At 42.9% G+C, this 20,383-nt stretch overlaps 1 protein-coding gene across 3 annotated transcripts in view; it reads right to left on the bottom strand.

Moving 5' to 3' along the window:
* Positions 1–20,383, bottom strand: part of cntnap3 (contactin associated protein family member 3) — a 226,201-nt gene that overhangs the window by 23,640 nt on the left and 182,178 nt on the right. For all 3 annotated transcript variants that reach the window (XM_046306791.1, XM_046306790.1, XM_046306789.1), the window contains exon 18: positions 17,860–18,099. In XM_046306791.1, the coding sequence (XP_046162747.1) occupies positions 17,860–18,099 (240 nt within the window). The remainder of the gene's footprint in view (positions 1–17,859; positions 18,100–20,383) is intronic.

Genomic DNA, 20,383 nt, shown 5'->3' on the forward strand with positions numbered 1-20,383 from the left:
TTTGACCAAATACAATGCTACTTCTCTGGAAACAAATTAACAACAGACTTCTAGCATGCTTATAGACAAGGGCACTCAACATGTACTGCACTGACACAAATGACTGATGATTGGCTGAAAGAAATTGATAATAATACGATTTTGGGAGCTGTACTGTTCGATTTCAGTGCAGCCTTTGATATTATTGACCATAACCTGCGATGAGAAAACTTGTGTTACGTATTTTCAACCCCATGCCATATCATGGATTCAGAGCTACAGTTGAAGTCGAAAGTTTACATTCACTTAGGTTAGAGTCATTAAAACTCTTTCAACCACTCCACAAATTTCTTGTCAATAAACTAGTTCTGGCAAATTGGTCAGGACATCTACTTTGTGCATGACAAATAATTTTTCCAACAATTGTTTACATACAGATTATTTCACTTATAATTCACTGTATCACACCATTTCCAGTGGGTCAGAAGTTTACATACATTAAGTTAACTTTGGCTTTAAACAGCTTGGAAAAATCCTGAAAAATATGTCATAGCTTTAGAAGCTTCTGATAGGCTAATTGACATAATTTGAGTCAATTGGAGGTGTACCTGTGGATGTATTTCAAGGCCTACCTTCAAACTCAGTGCCTCTTTGCTTGACATCATGGAAAAAGCAAAAGAAACAAGCCAAGACCTCAGAAAAAGAATTGTAGACCTCCACAAGAGGTTTCATCATTGAGAGCAATTTCCAAATGCCTGGAGGTACCACGTTCATCTGTACAAACAATAGTATGCAAGTATAAACACCTTGGGACCTCGCAGCCAGCATATCGCTCAGGAAGGAGACGCGATCTGTCTCCTAGAGATTAATGTACTTTGGTGTGAAAAGTGCAAATCAATCCCAGAACAACAGCAAAGGACCTTGAGGATGCTGGAGGAAACCGGTACACTTCACAAAATAGATGGAGTCATGAGGAAGGAAAATTATGTGCATATATTGAAGCAACATCTCGAGACATCAGTCAGGAAGTTAAAGCTTGGTCGCTAATGGGTCTTCCAAATGGACAATGACCCCAATCATACATCCAAAGTTGTGGCAAAATGGCTTAAGGACAACAAAGTCAAGGTATTGGATTGGTATTGAAAGCCCTGACCTCAATCCCAAGGAAAATGTGTGGTCAGCACTGAAAAAGAGTGTGCAAGCAAGGAGGCCTATAACAAACCTGAGTCAGTTACACCAGCTCTGTCAGGAGGAATGGGCCAAAATTCACCCAACTTATTGTGGGAAGCTTGTGGAAGGCTACCCTAAATTGTTGACCCAAGTTAAGCAATTGAAAAGCAATGCTACCAAATACTAATTCAAATCAAATTTTTATTGTCACATACACATGGTTAGCAGATGTTAATGCGAGTGTAGTGGCTGGAGTTGAGTCATTGTGTTTGCAGCAGCCACTCAATGTTAGGGGTGGCTGTTTAACAGTCTGATGGCCTTGAGATAGAAGCTTTTTTTCAGTCTCTCGGTCCCAGCTTTGATGCACCTGTACTGACCTCGCCTTCTGGATAATAGCGGGGTGAACAGGCAGTGGCTCGGGTGGTTGTTGTCCTTGATGATCTTTATGGCCTTCCTGTAACATCGGGTGGTGTAGGTGTCCTGGAGGGCAGGTAGTTTGCCCCACAACGTGATGCGTTGTGCAGACCTCACTACCCTCTGGAGAGCCTTACGGTTGTGGGCGGAGCAGTTGCCGTACCAGGCGGTGATACAGCCCGCCAAGATGCTCTCGATTGTGCATCTGTAGAAGTTTGTGAGTGCTTTTGGTGACAAGCCAAATTTCTTCAGCCTCCTGAGGTTGAAGAGGCGCTGCTGCGCCTTCTTCACGATGCTGTCTGTGTGGGTGGACCAATTCAGTTTGTCTGTGATGTGTATGCCGAGGAACTTCAAACTTGCTACCCTCTCCACTACTGTTCCATCGATGTGGATAGGGGGATGTTCCCTCTGCTGTTTCCTGAAGTCCACAGTCATCTCCTTAGTTTTGTTGACGTTGAGTGTGAGGTTAATTTCCTGACACCACAATCCGAGGGCCCTCACCTCCTCCCTGTAGGCCGTCTCGTTGTTGTGAGTCGTCCGCAAACTTGATGATTGAGTTGGAGGCGTGCGTGGCCACACAGTCATGGGTGAACAGGGAGTACAGGAGAGGGATCAGCGGGGTGGAGATGTTGTTGCCTACCCTCACCACCTGGGGGCGGCCCGTCAGGAAGACCAGTACCCAGTTGCACAGGGTGGGGTCGAGACCCAGCTTGGAGTGTACTATGGTGTTAAATGCTGAGCTGTAGTCGATGAACAGCATTCTCACATAGGTATTCCTCTTGGCCAGATGGGTTAGGGCAGTGTGCAGTGTGGTTGAGATTGCATCGTCTGTGGACCTATTTGGGCGGTAAGCAAATTGGAGTGGGTCTAGGGTGTCAGGTAGGGTGGAGGTGATATGGTCCTTGACTAGTCTCTCAAAGCACTTCATGATGACGGAAGTGAGTGCTACGGGGCGGTAGTCGTTTAGCTTTCTTGGGAACAGGAACAATGGTGGCCCTCTTGAAGCATGTGGGAACAGCAGACTGGGATAGGGATTGATTAAATATGTCCGTAAACACACCAGCCAGCTGGACTGCGCATGCTCTGAGGGCGCGGCTGGGGATGCCGTCTGGGCCTGCAGCCCTGCGAGGGTTAACACGTTTAAATGTTTTACTCACCTCGGCTGCAGTGAAGGAGAGGCCGCATGTTTTGGCTTGCTGTATTGGACTTGTTAATGTGTGAAAGTTAAATAAGTTAATAATTTGCAAATAAATTAATAAAAAATCCTACAATGTGATGTTCTGGATTTTTTTTCTCATTTTGGCTGTCATAGTTGAAGTGTACCTATGATGAAAATGACAGGCCTCTCATCTTTTTAAGTGGGAGAACTTGCACAATTGGTGGTTGACTAAATACTTTTTTAGTCAACCAAAAAAACAGTTGAAAAAGTTGAAGAGGGCTGTACTTTGCAGTCATGTCTAGTTGAGGTCCTGGCTGCCTTTTGGGTCTATAAACAGGTGGATTTGGTTCCACATCATCTTCTAACACAGAGTACCAATGACTCTCTGGCCCTCTGTCTGCAGGTTTCTCTCTTCCCCACCTCTGCTTCTGTGTCACTGACTTCACATCTCTAGATGGCCAGGTAGGTGTGGAGCCAGAGACAGCGGGGGTCCGGCTGGATGAACCAGCTTCAGAGGGAGATGGACACCTAGACATTGGCGGCTCATAATCAGAATCACTGCCACTGTGAAATATTTTATTTAAATCAGTAACAATACTTTCAAGTATGAGCTCTGTATCAACACGTAAAATAAACAGATACAGTACCTTGCGAAAGTTTTCGGCCCCCTTGAACTTTGCGACCTTTTGCCACATTTCAGGCTTCAAACAAAGATATAAAACTGTATTTGTTTGTGAAGAATCAACAACAAGTGGGACACAATCATGGGCTGAATAATTTTGCACGCCCAATTTTTCAGTTTTTGATTTGTTAAAAAAGTTTGAAATATCCAATAAATGTCGTTCCACATCATGATTGTGTCCCACTTGTTGTTGATTCTTCACAAAAAAATACAGTTTTATATCTTTATGTTTGAAGCCTGAAATGTGGCAAAAGGTTGCAAAGTTCAAGGGGGCCGAATACTTTCGCAAGGCACTGTATATATAGAGTACATGGGACATAATCACTATGGTGAAGTGGTGAAGGGCTGTTCCATCCCATGTTTATGTAAAATACATTTAAAAAATATATCACACACTCACAGTATAGCCAATGTGTACTTTACACATTTCATTACAGATTATATTTTTATATATTGCAAATAAAATTTAATACAATTTAAAAAATCGCAAAAGAATAATATTTGATATTATTAATTTCAAACAATGACATTAGCATTACAATTTATCAATCCAGCATGGCATCCTTGCCATGCAGAAACATGTCTTCCGCCTGGGAGTCAAAACTAGCGTCGCTGAAAGATTCATATTCCTGAAGCAACTCAGTCTCGCTGTGCCTATGTATTAACTATATAATTTGTGTTAAATCTGTATACCTAGACTTTGTTTTAGCTTTTCCTGATTTATTCACCATAATTTAAATATATAAACTTGTTGAAAATGCTATTGAATATGTACTGCTATGCGTAACACCCGTAGCTCCGTCAAGTAGGATTTGCAATGTCGAATGAACCTCTATTACGGCAGAGTTTACGACAAAGGCTGGTCTTCAAAAGTATAAACATTACATATTGTCGTTTACCTCAGCTCATTGGCTATCTTGCAAGCTAGACTTCAAGCTGATCAGTGGTCATTGGGCCAAAATACAGTCAATCAACGATAGACCGGTCCTATCTTGGTGCGCAATGAGGTCATTGATTGGTGTCTTCAAATCGGTTTGTTTCGTGCAATACGTCCCGGGAAAATAACCATCAAGTATGGTTGTGTTAGTAACAACCAGAGGATTGCAACCATGACTGGATAAATGTTTGTTTAGTGTGTGTAATTACCACGAGCGCATCGTCCAAAGTTGAATGAGATGGAAATCACGACGCAAGCGGGTTACAAATGTTGTGTGTTAGGCTATAAAAATGGATTTTATCAAACAAAACGAACATTCACTGTGTAGTTGGCAATGCCACCAGAGGAAGATATTCAATGGTAAGCGATTTATTTTATTGTAATTTCGGACTTTCATGACGCTAATGCTTGGTTGGTAAATGTTAGTAATACTTGTGTGTGCGTGGTGCCGTCCCCAGAGAATAGAATGTTTGCTTTTGCAGTAACAGCTTTTTGAAATCTGACATAGTGGCTGGATTAATAAGACGTTCAACTTTTAAATTATGTAAGATTCATGTATTTACAATGTTAGCTCTCTGCAGTGTCACCGGATGTTGGCCTGGTGGGACGTTAGCGTCTCACCTACCCTAGACAGTGTCCAAAGAAGAGCCAGATGTATACAGAAAGGTGTTGTCTGCGTAGAGGTGGATCAGGGAATCACCCACAGCATGAGCGACATCGTTCATATAAACAGAGAAGAGTCGGACCGAGAATTGAACCCTGTGGTACCCCCATAGAGACTGTCAGAGGTCCGGACAACAAGCCCTCCGATTTGACACACTGAACTCTGTCTGAGAAGTAGTTGGTGAACCAAGCGAGGCAGTCATTTGAGAAACCAAGGCTGTTTAGTCTGCCGATAAGAATATGGAGATTAACTGGGTCGAAAGCCTTGGCCAGGTCAATGAAGACAGCTGCACAGTACTGTATTTTATCGATGGCGGTTATCATATTGTTTAGTACCTTGAGCGTGGCTGAGGTGCACCTGTGAGCAGCTCAGAAACCGGATTACACAGCGGAGAAGGTACGGTGGGATTCGAATTGGTCAATGATCTGTTTATTAACTTCTTGCGTCGAGCCATCCCGGATCCGGGATCGTGAATACAGCCTCAAGCTCATTACCATAACACAACGTTAACTATTCATGAAAATCACAAATGAAATTAAATGAATCTATTTGCTCTCAAGCTTATCCTTTTGTTAACAACACTGTCATCTCAGATTTTCAAAATATGCTTCTCAACCATTGCAAAACAAGCATTTGTGTAACAGTATTGATGGCTAACGTAGCATTTAGCATTAGCATTCAGCATGCAACATTTTCCACAAAAAACAGAAAATAATTCAATTAAAATCATTTACCTTTGAAGAACTTCAGATGTTTTCAATGAGGAGACTCTGTTAGAGAGCAAATGTTCAGTTTTTACAAAAAATATTATTTGTGTCGACTAATCGCTCCGTTTTGTTCATCACATTTGGGGAGGAAAAAAAAATATATATATTAAGTCATTAATCTTGCGTCCACCCGACACGCAGGCGTCCCATCTAGACATCTGGAAATGCAAATGCGCTACGCTAAATGCTAATAGCACTCGTTAAAACTCAAACGTTCATTAAAACACACATGCAGGGTACTGAATTAAAGCTACACTCGTTGTGAATCCAGCCAACAAGTCAGATTTTTTAAATGCTTTTTGGCGAAAGCATGAGAAGCTATTATCTGATAGCATGCAACACCCCAAAAGACCCGCAGGGGACGTAAACAAAATAATTAGCATAGTCGGCGCTACACAAAACGCAGAAATAAAATATAAAACATTCATTACCTTTGACGATCTTCTATGTTGGCACTCCTAGATGTCCCATAAGCATCACTATTGGGTCTTTTTTTCCGATTAAATCGGGCCATATATAGCCTAGATATCGATCTATGAAGACTGTGTGAGCAAGGAAAAAACAGCGTTTTATAACGCAACGTCATTTTTTTTAATTAAAAAAGTTGACGATAAACTTTCACAAAACACCTCGAAATACTTTTGTAATACAACTTTAGGTATTAGTAAACGTTAATAATCTATCAAATTGATCACGGGGCGATGTATATTCAATAGCTTCACGTCTTCAAATCATGTTCAGAAATTTCTACTCCAAAACATCCGGTCGGAGACCGGAAGAAAAGGGCCGTCTCTTGTTCGTTTGACCAAGAAACAAAGCCAAGGCAATTGACAAGACTGGTGACATCATGTGGAAGCTGTAGGAATTGCAATCTCGGTTCCAGGTAATGTGGTTTCCATTCAACAATACATTCAAGTGGCGCATTGATATATTTTCCAATTTTCAGTGATCAGATTTTCCTGCGCTTTTCGATGAAACGCACGTTCTGTTATAGTCACAGACGTGATTTAACCAGTTTTAGAAAAGTCTGAGTGTTTGCTATCCACACATACTAATCATATGCATATACTATATTCCTGGCATGAGTAGCATGGCGCTGAAATGTTGCGCGATTTTTAACAGAATGTTCGAAAAAGTATGGGGTAGGATCAACAGGTTAAAACGTTAACTTTTTTCCAAATTAACTCCATAATATTGACAGAAACATGGCAAACTGATGTTTAGAATCAATCCTCAAGGTGTTTTTCACATATCTATCGATGATAAAATCCATCGTGGCATTTTACTTTCTCTTCTGAAGAAATGGAACGCTCATGGTCCTACAGATTACACACAGGACACCGGGCGGGACACCAGGTAAATGTAGTCTCTTATGGTCAATCTTCTAATGATATGCCTACATTTACGTCACAATGCTGCAGACACCTCGGGGAATAGACAGAAACCGCAGGCTCATTCCTGGCGCATTCACAGCCATATAAGGAGACATTGGATCACAGCGCCTTCAGAATCTGGGGCATTTCCTGTATGAATCTTCATCTTAGTTTCGCCTGTTGCATTAGTTCTGGGGCACTCACAGATAATATCTTTGCAGTTTTGGAGACGTCAGAGTTTTGTCTTTCCAAGGCTGTCAATTCCATGCATAGTCGAGCATCTTTTTGTGACAAAATATTGTGCTTAAAACGGGCACGTCTTTTTATCCAATAATGACATAGCGCCCCCATAGGTTGAACAGGTTAACGTGGCTTTCGAAGACTTTAGAAAGGCATGGCAGGATGGATATAGGTCCATAACAGTTCGGGTCTAGTGTCATCCCCTTTGAAGAGGGGGATGACCGCAGCAGCTTTCCGATCTTTAGCGATCTCGGACAATACAAAAGATAGGTTGAACATACTGGTAATAGGGGTTGCAAAAATGGCGGCGGATAATTTTAGAAAGAGACAGTCCAGGTTGTCTAGCCCAGCTGATTTGTATGGGTCCAGGTTTTGCAGCTCTTTCAGAACATCTGCTATCTGGATTTGGGTGAAGGAGAAGCTGGGAGGCTTGGGCAAGTAGCTGCGAAGGGTGCGGAGCTGTTGGCCGGGGCTGGGGTAGCCAGGAGGAAAGCATGGCCAGCCGTAGAGAAATGCTTGTTAAAATGCTCAATTATCGTGGATTTATTAGTGGTGACAGTGTTACCTAGCCTCAGTGCAGTGGGCAGCTGGGAGGAGGTGCTCTTATTCTCCATGGACTTTACAATGTCCCAAAACTTTTTGGAGTTAGAGCTACAGGATGCAAATTTCTGTTTGAAAAAGCTAGCCGTTGCTTTCCTGACTGACTGCGTGTATTGGTTCCTGACTTCCCTCTAAAGTTGCATATCCCGGGGACCATTCGATGCTAGTGCAGTCTGACACGGGATGTTTTTGTGCTGTTCGAGGGCAGTCAGGTCTGGAGTGAACCAGGGCTATATCTGTTCTTAGTTCTACATTTTTTTAAAGGGGCATACTTATTTAAGATGGTGAGGAAATTACTTTTAAAGAATGACCAGGCATCCTCGACTGACTGATGAAGTCAATATCCTTCCAGCATACCCGTGCCAGGTCGATTAGAATGGCTTGCTCGCTGAAGTGTTTTAGGGAGCGTTTGAGAGTGATGAGCTGTGGTCATTTGACCACGGACCCATAGCGGATGCAGGCAATGAGGCAGTGATCGCTGAGATCCTGATTGAAAACAGCAGAGGTGTATTTGGAGGGCAAGTTCATCAGGATAATATCTACGAGGGTGCTCATGTTTACAGATTTAGGGTTGTACCTGATGAGTTCCTTGATAATTTGTGGGAGATTGAGGGCTGTATCTTAGATTGTAGAACTGCCGGTGTGTTAACTTGCATCGAGCCATCCCGGATCCGGTATCGTGACTACAGCCTCAAGCTCATTACCATAACGCAACGTTAACTATTCATGAAAATCGCAAATGAAATTAAATTAATCTATTTGCATTCAAATAAAATCATTTACCTTTGAAGAACTTCAGATGTTTTCAATGAGGAGACTCAGATAGCAAATGTTCAGTTTTTCCTGAAAGATTATTTGTTTAGGACAAATTGCTCCGTTTTCTGTGTCACGTTTAGCTACGAAAAAAACCTGTATCCAGAATTGTGTAAATCTATCCACAAGCTCATTAGCATAACACAACGTTAACTATTCATGAAAATCGCAAATGAAATGAAATTAATCTATTTGCTCTCAAGCTTAGCCTTTTGTTAACAACACTGTCATCTCAGATTTTCAAATTATGCTTCTCAACCATGGCAAACCGATGTTTAGAATCAATCCTCAGGGTGTTTTTCACATATCTATCGACGATAACTGCCGCGATGGATTTTTACTTTCTCTTCTGAAGAAATGGTACGCGCATGGACCTACAGATTACGCACACAGGACACCGGGCGGGACACCAGGTAAATGTAGTCTCTTATGGTGAATCTTCCAATGATATGCCTACAAACACGTCACAATGCTGCAGACACCTCGGGGAATAGACAGAAAGCACGGGCTCATTCCTGGCGCATTCACAGCCATATAAGGAGACATTGGAACACAGCGCCTTCAGAATCTGGGGCATTTCCTGTGAACTTCATCTTGGTTTCGCCTGTTGCATTAGTTCTGGGGCACTCACAGATAATACAGTGCCTTGCGAAAGTATTCGGCCCCCTTGAACTTTGCAACCTTTTGCCACATTTCAGGCTTCAAACATAAAGATATAAAACTGTATTTTTTTGTGAAGAATCAACAACAAGTGGAACACAATCATGAAGTGGAACGACATTTATTGGATTTTTTCAAACTTTTTTAACAAATCAAAAACTGAAAAATTGGGCGTGCACAATTATTTATTATTATTATTATTATCTTTATGTTTGAAGCCTAAAATGTGGCAAAAGGTCGCAAAGTTCAAGGGGGCGCGAATACTTTCGCAAGGCACTGTATCTTTGCAGTTTTGGAGACGTCAGAGTTGTGTCTTTCCAAGACTGTCAATTCCATGCATAGTCAAGCATCTTTTCGTGACAAAATATTGCGCTTAAAATGGGCACGTCTTTTTATCCAATAATGACACAGCGCCCCCATAGGTTCAAGAGGTTAAACATATCCCAGTTTAGGTCACCTAACAGAACAAACTCAGAAGATAGATGGGGGGCAATCAATTCACATATTATGGTGTCCAGGGCACAGCGGGGAGCTGAGGGGGCTGTATAACAGAGACTTATTTCTGGATTCATTTTTAAAATTAGAAGCTTTAACTGTTTGGGCATAGACCTGGAAAGTATGACAGAACTTTGCCGGCTATCTCTGGAATTGATTGCAACTGTTGTAAAAATGTTGTAGTTGGGTATGCAAATCTCAGAATTTTTGGTGGCCTTCCTAAGCCAGGATTCAGACACGGCAAGGACTTCAGGGTTGGTGGAGTGTGCTAAAGCAGTGAGTAAAACAAACTTAGGGAGGCTGATGTTAACATGCATGAAACCAAGGCTTTTTCGCTTACAGAAGTCAACAAATGAGAGTGCCTGGGGAAATGCAGGGCCTGGGTTAACCTCCACGTCACCCGAGGAACAGAAGAGGAGTAGGATTAGAGTACGGCTAAAGGCTATCAAAACTGGTTTTCTAATGCGTTGGGGACAGAGAATAAAAGGAGCAGATTTCTGGGCACGGTAGAATAGATTCAGGGCATAATGTACAGACAGGGGTATGATGGTGTGAGGGTACAGTTTGAGATAAACCCAGGTACCGAGTGATGATAAGAGGTTGCATCTCTGGACGGGCTAGTTATGCTGGGTGAGGTCACCACATGTGTGGGAGATGGGACAAAGGAGGTATCTGAGGCATGTTGAGTGGGACTAGGGGCTCCGCAGTAAACTTAAACCACAATAACTATCCTAAAAAACAGTGTACAAGGCATATTGACATTTGAGAGAGACATAAAGCGATGCATAAAGCAATCACAGGTGTTGATTGGGATAGCTAGTTAAGGCAACAATGGGTAAGACAACAGCTGATCAGCTAAGACAACAACAACAGGTAAAATGGCGATGAATGGGCAGAGAGGGTCGGTTACCTACACACAGGGCCTGAGTTGGGGCCGACAGATTAACAAAAAAAGAATAATAATTAAGTACCGTGATTAATGAACAGTCCAGCAGGCATCCACTATGTAGCCAAGTGATCATAGGGTCCAGCAATAGATGGAACAGGGAAGCCATGGGGTAGTTGTTACTACACTAGAACGCGGGACACACAGAGTTTAAAGTTAGCAGGCTTGCGTAAGTAGAAGCGTCTGCTCTGACGTCCGGCAAAGGCCGGTTGAGGGCACAGAGGATGGAGTTAAGTCGGCGGACCAATCGTGGTGGTACGGCAGGGTGCCGTGTCGATAAAGGGTCCAGACCAGATGGCAAAAGAGGTAATTGTAGTTGTAGTAATTTTGTTTGCTAGCCGGGAGATGCGCCTGGCTTGAGGCTAATTGGTGCTTGCTTCGGGGCAGGGGCGTTAGCCACTATAGCCACTTGGTAGCAGCTAGCTAGCAGTGATGATCCGATGCAAAGGTCCAGAGTTTACAGCAAGGATCCAGTGGAGTGGTGAATTCTAGCCATGTTGGGATAGAGTCCGGAAGGCATCGGCTGAGTAGCTGGGTGAACACAGAGTAGGCCGGGAGGTGGGTCTGGCTCAGGGCTAGCTTTGGGGCTGGGTCACTCAGTGGCAGCTAGCTAGCTGTGATGATCAGGAGTAATGCTCCAGGGTTTACAGCAGGAATCCGGCGTTGTTGTGGAGAAAACAGTCCGATGCTGGCAAGTATTATCCTGGCAAAAAAACAAACAGCTGGTGTCTGTGCAGAAGGAAAGGCCTCTAGCAGTGGCTAACAATGGCTAAAATAGCTAGTAGCTAATGGCTAGTCTCTGATGGAGGTTCTGGCCATTAGGTCTAAAACAATTGCGGATCCGTGTCACATTGGGTGAGGCGGGTTACCGGGATGTATATTTAATTTAAAAATGGAAAAGAGATTGAAAAGAGATTGAAATATATACAAAAAAACAAAAAATACAAAAGTCCACGAGAGGACAACACTGCTACGCCATCTTGGATTTAAAATCCCCCATATGGTGGGAGCAAATAAGTTTGGAATGTACTGCATGTAGGGAAAGCAATCCCGTGGCAGGCATAGATAAGGGGAGAGAGCCATGGATTAGTGATGAAGGGGGTCGAGGTCAGGTCAGGTCACGTTAAGGGAGAAAGAAAAGTTTATGGCCCATATCACTTAGTGTCCTGCCTAGCAGTAATGATACAATGTTTGTTCAGATGGTAGGAGGAGACTCAGCCTAGGGGAAAATGTTAAATATCAGTGCTTGTGTGAAAATGTCTTTGTCTAATGCAGCTGTATTGGACTTCTGGGAAGAATAAAATTGGTTTTAAGCTTTCATAGTGTCCATCGAGTTTTTACTCTGAGAATTAGAACCATGCGGATGATTCAACCATACATGCATCTGCAACAACAGCTAATGAAGTCACTGAAATCATTAACAAACAGTTGCAGTCTGTTTTGGAATGAGTGGCCAGTAATAATCTGGTTCTGAACATCTTTAAAACTAAGATAATTGTATTTGGTACAAATAGTTCCCTAAGTTCTTGACCTTAGCTGAATCTGGTAATGAATGGTATGGCTAAACAAGTTGAGGAGACTAAATTACTTGGTGTCACCTTAGATTGCAAACTTCCATGGACAAAACATAGATTCAATGGTTGTAAAGATAGGGAATGTCACGCCCTGACCTTAGAGAGACTTTTTTATTCTCTATTGGCCAGTGATGATCCATGGCCCGGAGCCTCCAGTGATGATCCATGTCCCGGAGCCTCCAGTGACGATCCAAGGTCCAGAGCCTCCAGTGACGATCCAAGGTCCAGAGCCTCCAGTGACGGTCGGCAGTCCAGAGCCTCCAGCGACGGTCGGCAGTCCGGAGCCTCCAGCGACGGTCGGCAGTCCGGAGCCTCCAGCGACGGTCGGCAGTCCGGAGCCTCCAGCGACGGTCGGCAGTCCGGAGCCTCCAGCGACGGTCGGCAGTCCGGAGCCTCCAGTGACGGTCCCCAGTCCGGAGCCTCAAGCGACGGTCCCCAATCCGGAGCCTCAAGCGACAGTCCCCAATCCGGAGCCTCCAGAGACGATCTACGGTCCGGAGTCCGCGACAACGATCTACGGTCCGGAGGCCGTGACGACGATCTACGGTCCAGAGTCCCCGGCGACGATTCCCGCACCAGAGGCGCCACCGAAGTGTCACGCCCTGATCTTAGAGGGCCTTTTTTATTCTCTATTTGGTTAAGTCAGGGTGTGAATTGGGTGGGCAAATCTATGTTTCTATTTCTTTGTTGGCCTAGCATGGTTCCCAATCAGAAGCAGCTGTTTGTCGTTGTCTCTGATTGGGGATCATACTTAGGCAGCCCTTTTTCCCACCTTAGATTGTGGGATCTTGTTTTTGTGTAGCTGACTGTGAGCAGCCCAGAACGTCACATTTCGCTTTTCCTCTGTATTTGTTTTGGTGAGTTTCATTGATTAAAACATGTGGAACTCTAAGTATACTGCGCCTTGGTCTGCTCATTTCAACGCACATGACAGGGAGAGGTCTTTTCGTAATAAAGAGATGCTCTTCTTTATTGATACCATACTCCACAAAGCAAATCCTGCAGGCTCTAGTTTTATCTTATCTTGATTATTATCCAGTATTCCTGTATGGTCAAATGCAGCAAAGAAATATCTAGTTAAGCTGCAGCTGACTCAGAACAGAGTGACACGTCTTGTTCTTGATTGTAATCAGAGGGCTAATATTAATACAATGCATGCCCGTTTGTCTTGGCTAAGAGTTGAGGAAAGACTGACTGCGTCACTTTTATGAGAAACATTAATGTGCTGGGAATTCCAAATTGTTTGCATAGTCAACTTAACTTGTTAGGGAGTGGTTCCGCTGTCGGGATCAAATCAGCGGAAATTTCAAGAGCGCCACGTATAGTTTTTGATAAAAATCAAACTTTCATTAAAACACACATGCAAGGTACTGAATTAAAGCTACACTCGTTGTGAATCTAGCCACCGAGTCAGATTTGTAAAATGCTTTTTGGCGAAAGCATGAGAAGCAATTATCTGATAGCATGCACCCCCAAAGTACTGGAACGTCATCTAAAACAACAGATTTTGCGGTAGCCGGCGCTACCCAAAATGCAGAAATAAAATATAAAACATTCATTACCTTTGACGAGCTTCTTTCTTGGCACTCCTATATATCCCATAAACATCACAATTGGGTCTTTTTCCCGATTAAATCCGTCATTGTATAGCCAAAATGTCGTTTTCTGAAGACCGGTCTGATCCAGGAATATTCCCTTTTACAAGACGCAACGTCACTTTTTAAAATAACAAAAGTTGCCTATAAACTTTTACAAAACACTTCAAACTACTTTTCTAAACCAAATTTAGGTATTAATAAACGTTAATAATCTATACAATTCATCACAGGGCGATCTGTATTCGATAGCAGCTAGTCTTGAAATCAGCGGCCATCTTTTCCATTTTACTAACATCCTGTTGAGAGACTAAAACAGGAAAGGGCAAAACGTCATACACCCAAGGATTAAGTCTGCTAGAAATGCCAGCACTGGCGACATCGCGTGGAAGCTGTAGGCGTTTACAGGACATCTTCATGTATTTGCAGTCGCCTTAAACAATACATTGACTGGCGGATTAATATATTTTTTGTGTTTTTGGAGAACAGTTTTTCGAGGGATTTTTACTCCTAAACACGTTGTGTTATAGCCACAGACACGATTTAACCCGTTTTAGAGACTTCAGAGTGTTTTCTATACACACACAGTTATCATTTGCATATACTATATTCCTGGCATGAGTAGCAGGACTTTGAAATGTTGTGCGATTTTTAACAAAAGCTGCGAAAATTCGCATGAACCCACACAGCACTGACACACACACTTACCCAACCAGACATACCACCAAGGATCTTTTCACAGTGTCCAGGTCCAGAACAAATTCAAGGAAACGTACAGTATTAAATAGCCAAGAGTGCATGGAACCTCCTTCCATTTTATATAGCACAAGTGAAACGCAAACCTGGGTTCAAAAACAAATAAAGCAACACTTTGACATTCTCTGAACCAGTCCAACTCATCCCAAACCATTTCAATTGGGTTTAGGTCGTGTGATTGTGGAGGCCAGGTCATCTGATGCAGCACTCCATCACTGTTCTTGGTCGAATAGCCCTTACATAGCCTGGAGGTGTGTTTTGGGTCATTGTCCTGTTGAAATACAAATGATAGTCCCACTAAGTGCAAACCAGATGGGATGGCGTATTGCTGCCAAATGCTGTGGTAGCAATGCTGGTTAAGTGTGCCTTGAATTCTAAATAAATCAGTGTCACCAGCAAAGCACCGCCCACACCATCAACCTCCTCTTCCATGCTTCACAGGGGAACAATACATGCAGAGGTCATCCGTTCACCTACTCTACGTCTTACAAAGACACAGCGGTTGGAACCAAAAATCTCAAATTTGGACTCATCAAACCAAAGGACAGATTTCTACCGGTCTAATGTCCATTGCTCGTGTTTCTTGGACCAAGCAAGTCTTTCTTATCGGTGTCCTTAGGTTTTGCAGCAATTCAACCATGAAGGCCTGATTCACGCAGTCTCCTCTGAACAGTTCATGTTGAGATATGTCTGTTACTTGAACCCTGTGAAGTATTTATTTGGGCTGCAATCTGAGATGCAGTTAACTCTAATGAACTTATTGTGTACAGCTGAGCTAACTGCTTAGATTTGTTTAACAATTTTTGGTTACTACATGATTCCATGTCTTATTTCATAATTTTTAAATCTTCACTTATTATTCTACAAAGTAGAAAATAGTAAAATAAAGAAAAACCCTGGAATGAGAAGGTGTGTCCAAACTCTTGACTGATACTGTATGTAAATGGTAAATTATGTGGTCTGTAATGCATTTTTTGTTATATGTCAGACCCCAGTAAGACTGTCTGCATTGGCATCAGCTAATGAAGATCCTACTAAAGCAAATAAAATAGCAATCAATGGCATTGTGTCTTTCACTTTGCTTTGTATTTTTTACAAAGATTTTGTCAACTCTGTTAACATTCTGTCCTTGCGTTAACTATTATTAAGCCAATGCAGAGTTTTGAACATGTATTTAAAACGTCAATATATTTAATAACCCACTTCTTTGTTTTTCTATAAAATGTTCTTCTTACAGACATAATTAACACTATTATGACCTTGTTACTTACAGAACAATACACTCTTTAACTGACAAGAGCTAGACTGTGGAGTAGTAGAGCATCTATAACACTAATTAAGAACAGTCTTCAAGTGTTGTGACCAGCGGCTTGGCATGCGGTAAAGAGGTCAATGGAACTCGACCCCAAAATGTGGAAATGCCATGGAAATGAATCACGCTTCAACATCCGGCAGTCTGGTTGACCAATCTGCCACAATGGATAGTGACAACTGTAAAGTTTGGTTGAGGAGGAATAATGGTCTGAGGCAGTTTGCATGGTTCGGGCTAGGCCCTTTAATTCCAGTGAAGGGAAATCTAGACAATTCTCTGCTTCCAACTTTGTGGCAAGAGTTTGGGGGCGGCCCTTTTCGGTTTCAGCATGATAATGCCACTGAGCACACAGCGATGTCCATAAAGAAATGGTTTGTTGAGATGGTGTGGAAGAACTTGACTGGCCTGCACAGAGCCCTGACCTCAACTCCCTCAAACACCTTTGACGAATTGGAACGCCGACGGCGAACCAGGCCTAATCGCCCAACATTGTTGGCTGAAGCAAGTCCCTGCAGCAATATTCTAACATCGAGTGAAAAGCATTCCCAGAAGATTAGAGTCCTTTATAGCAGCAAACTGCATACGCCATTGATTTTGGAATGAGATGTTCGATGAGCAGGTGTCCACATACTTTTGGCTATGTAGTGGAAGTAACCACATTGTGGGCCTGTTACAATGCATACATCATGACAGATTTGACAAATATCGTCTTTGTTAGAAGAGATTTGAATGTGCTCAAGTCTGGTCAATGGAACCTCTGTATTCCGTTGACGACGTTACCACATCTACTGTGTCAGTCAGCACTGCCACCATAACTACTGACCGCTTCTACCAGGAAGTGGTCCAAGTCATTCTTATTAATTATTCAACACATCCAATTTTCCAGCCTGCGTCATACAGTTGACCTGCTGACGGCGATGACTCAGAGACATCAAAAGGTGTACAGAAAACACTCCTATATTATTAAGCTCTTGATGTAGCTAAATCACACAGCTGGTAAGTGCATGTTAAGTCGTGTTTTTACTCAAGCTCGCTAAGAGGGTCCTCAGAAATAATATGGATTCTTCACTTTTTGATAGTCATCGTTTAATATGTAAAAATTCTAAATGGCTGTTCTGGAAAGAATTGGAGCCTCTAGAGCATTTCAGATGGTTGCTAGGGAACCTTTTTACCAAATAATGTGTTTTTTATTATTGTGTTTTGCTTTTCGTGTACTGTTGTATATAATAACGTGCTGTCTTATTGTGTATGTGAATGTGTAGTTTAACGTGTTTATTGTATTTTGATGTGTATTGTGGTGCTATACAGGCCTCATCTGGAAAAGAGACCTTGGTCTCAGCATTGACTCCCTGTCAAAATAAAGGTTAAATAAAATGCCCACTCCTTGGTAGGAAGCTACTAAGGGTCAAAATCAAATGACTACAAAAATATATATATATATATAAATATGTTCTGTAGAGCTAACCGTATGTTAGCCATTAGTTTAATATGGTTATATTTTGTACATTTTTATTTAACCTTTATTTGACTAGGCATGTCAGTTAAGATACTGTAACCATGGCAATAGTTTAGAATAGATTGTAGTGTAATAACATGTAAACATGTCCTCTGGTGTTGTGTTGAACTGCATCAACATGAACACCACATCCTCTCATGTGGCTGATGAGATGATCACCAGAACCTCAGAGCTTAGAGGTCGATGTGATGCTCATGGTCTATTTACCTCTCTGGCAGAAGGGGCCTGCATAGGCTGAGAGGCCACAGTCGCAGGAGAAGCCGTTGTACATCTCCACGCACTTCCCTTGGTTCTGGCACAGCTCCCCGTAGCTGCTGCAGTGTCCCGGGCAGCCCGGTCTCACCCCGGGCGTGATCTTGGCCCTCTCCTCCAGGTCCAGTGTCCTCCCGTTCAGCTGCAGCGAGCGGATACACCCCAGGAAGCCTTTCATTCTGGAGGCTGTGCCACCTGTCAACACCCAACACAGCACACAGTAAAAACCCATTGTTCCTGTTTCTCTATCTGAAATTCCAAGGGTAGTGGATAAGTAAGATATCCTATAGGTTATGTACAGTACATGTATCTCCTGCCAACACACAAAGCAGAGCAGTCAACCGCTTTGTTCCCATTTCTTTATGCTACTTTCTCTATTTCGTCTTAGTCTGTGTGACGGGGCACGTACCAGACCTATGTGACACATCACCCAGCCGCCCTGTGACGGGGCACGTACCAGAGCTATGTGACACGTCACCCAGCCGCCCTGTGACGGGGCACGTACCAGAGCTATGTGACACGTCACCCAGCCGCCCTTTGACGGGGCACGTACCAGAGCTATGTGACACGTCACCCAGCCGCCCTTTGACGGGGCACGTACCAGAGCTATGTGACACGTCACCCAGCCGCCCTGTGACGGGGCACGTACCAGAGCTATGTGACACGTCACCCAGCCGCCCTGTGACGGGGCACGTACCAGAGCTATGTGACACGTCAACCAGCCGCCCTGTGACGGGGCACGTACCTGAGCTATGTGACACGTCACCCAGCCGGGCACGTATCAGAAAACACATTCATAGAGCTGACTTTTATCAGCTGTCTGTCTGTTGCCACTGCTCTGGCTGCTAACCTCCCTCTCCTCCTTGTCTTTTCTTTCTCTTCTCTGGAATCTCCCTATACTTCAGAGCTGGCAGTTCATATTGTTCTTGGAGTTCAGGCAGGGCTTTTCACAACAAAGAATCAATGAGCCTCTCCCCCTGCAAAGCAAGACTCTGGGTCTGTCGGAGTTCTCTTCGAACTGAAAAACATTTTTTTTGTTTGTTTACAAAGCAGTAACACAATGTTGAAGCATTTCCGAGGCAGGCTGTCAAATCTTTAGTCAAATATAATGTATGAAATCTTTCCTTTCAGGGACCGTTGAATAAAATGTCACTTTCTCATTGTAGACAAACTGATGCTGCAACTGAAAAACATTTTTTTAAACAAAGAAATCTTACAAAGAAGAATATTATTTACCCAGATGAGTCAATTAAGAACAAATTCGTATTTAAAATGACAGCCTGGCAAGTGTGCTACATTGTTAAAGAATTTCTTATGTATGTGTCAAATAAAATATTATTGAATACTCTTATGCTACAATAGTAACTGTTGAGTTGGAATAAACTGTAATTTGGTCATTGCAGAGCGGACTTTGGGTAACTGCCCGATGGGATATAATCACGTTTGGGTAATTGTACATCAGAATGGGCTCATGATTCTGAAGTACTGAAGTGTAGAGAGTGTCGAGAGAGAGAGTGTAGAGAGCGACAGAGAGAGAGAGAGAGCGCGAGAGAGCGGGAGAGAGAGAGAGAGAGAGAGAGAGAATGATTAAATATACAGACGACAAATTCCAATTGGCTATACTAAAACTATTCAACATCAGCTTTAGCTCTAGCATCTTCCCCAATATTTGGAACCAAGGACTGATCACCACAATCCATAAAAGTGGAGACAAATTTGACCCCAATAACTACTACTATGCGTCAACAGCAACTTTGGCAAAATCCTCTGCATTATCATTAACAGCAGACTCGTACATTTCCTCAATGAAAACAACGTACTGAGCAAATGTCAAATTGGCTTTTTACCAAATTACCATACAACAGACCATGTATTCACCCTGCACACCCTAATTGACAACAAAGCAAAACAAAACAAAGGAAAAGTCTTCTCATGCTTTGTTGATTTCAAAAAAGCCTTCGACTCAATTTGGCATGAGGGTCTGCTATACAAATTGATGGAAAGTGGTTTTGGGGGTAAAACATAAGACATAATAAAATCCATGTACACAAACAACAAGTGTGCAGTTAAAGTTGGCAAAAAACACACACATTTCTTCCCACAGGGCTGTGGGGTGAGACAGGGATGCAGCTTAAGCCCCACCCTCTTCAACATATAGATCAACGAATTGGCGCGGGCAGTAGAAAGGTCTGCAGCACCCGGCCTCACCCTACTAGAATCTTAAGTCAAATGTCTACTGTTTACTGATGATCTGGTGATTCTGTTACCAACCAAGGAGGGCCTACAGCAGCACCTAGATATTCTGCACAGATTCTGCCAGACCTGGGCCCTGACAGTAAATCTCAGTAAAACCAAAATAATGGTGTTCCAAAAAAGGTCCAGTCGCCAGGACCACAAATACACATTCCATTTAGACACCATTGCCATAGAGCACACAAAAAACTATACATAGTTTGGCCTAAATATCAGCGCCACAGGT

This window comes from Oncorhynchus gorbuscha, linkage group LG16 (genome assembly GCF_021184085.1).
Source record: "Oncorhynchus gorbuscha isolate QuinsamMale2020 ecotype Even-year linkage group LG16, OgorEven_v1.0, whole genome shotgun sequence".
Classification (NCBI taxonomy): Eukaryota; Metazoa; Chordata; class Actinopteri; order Salmoniformes; family Salmonidae; genus Oncorhynchus; species Oncorhynchus gorbuscha.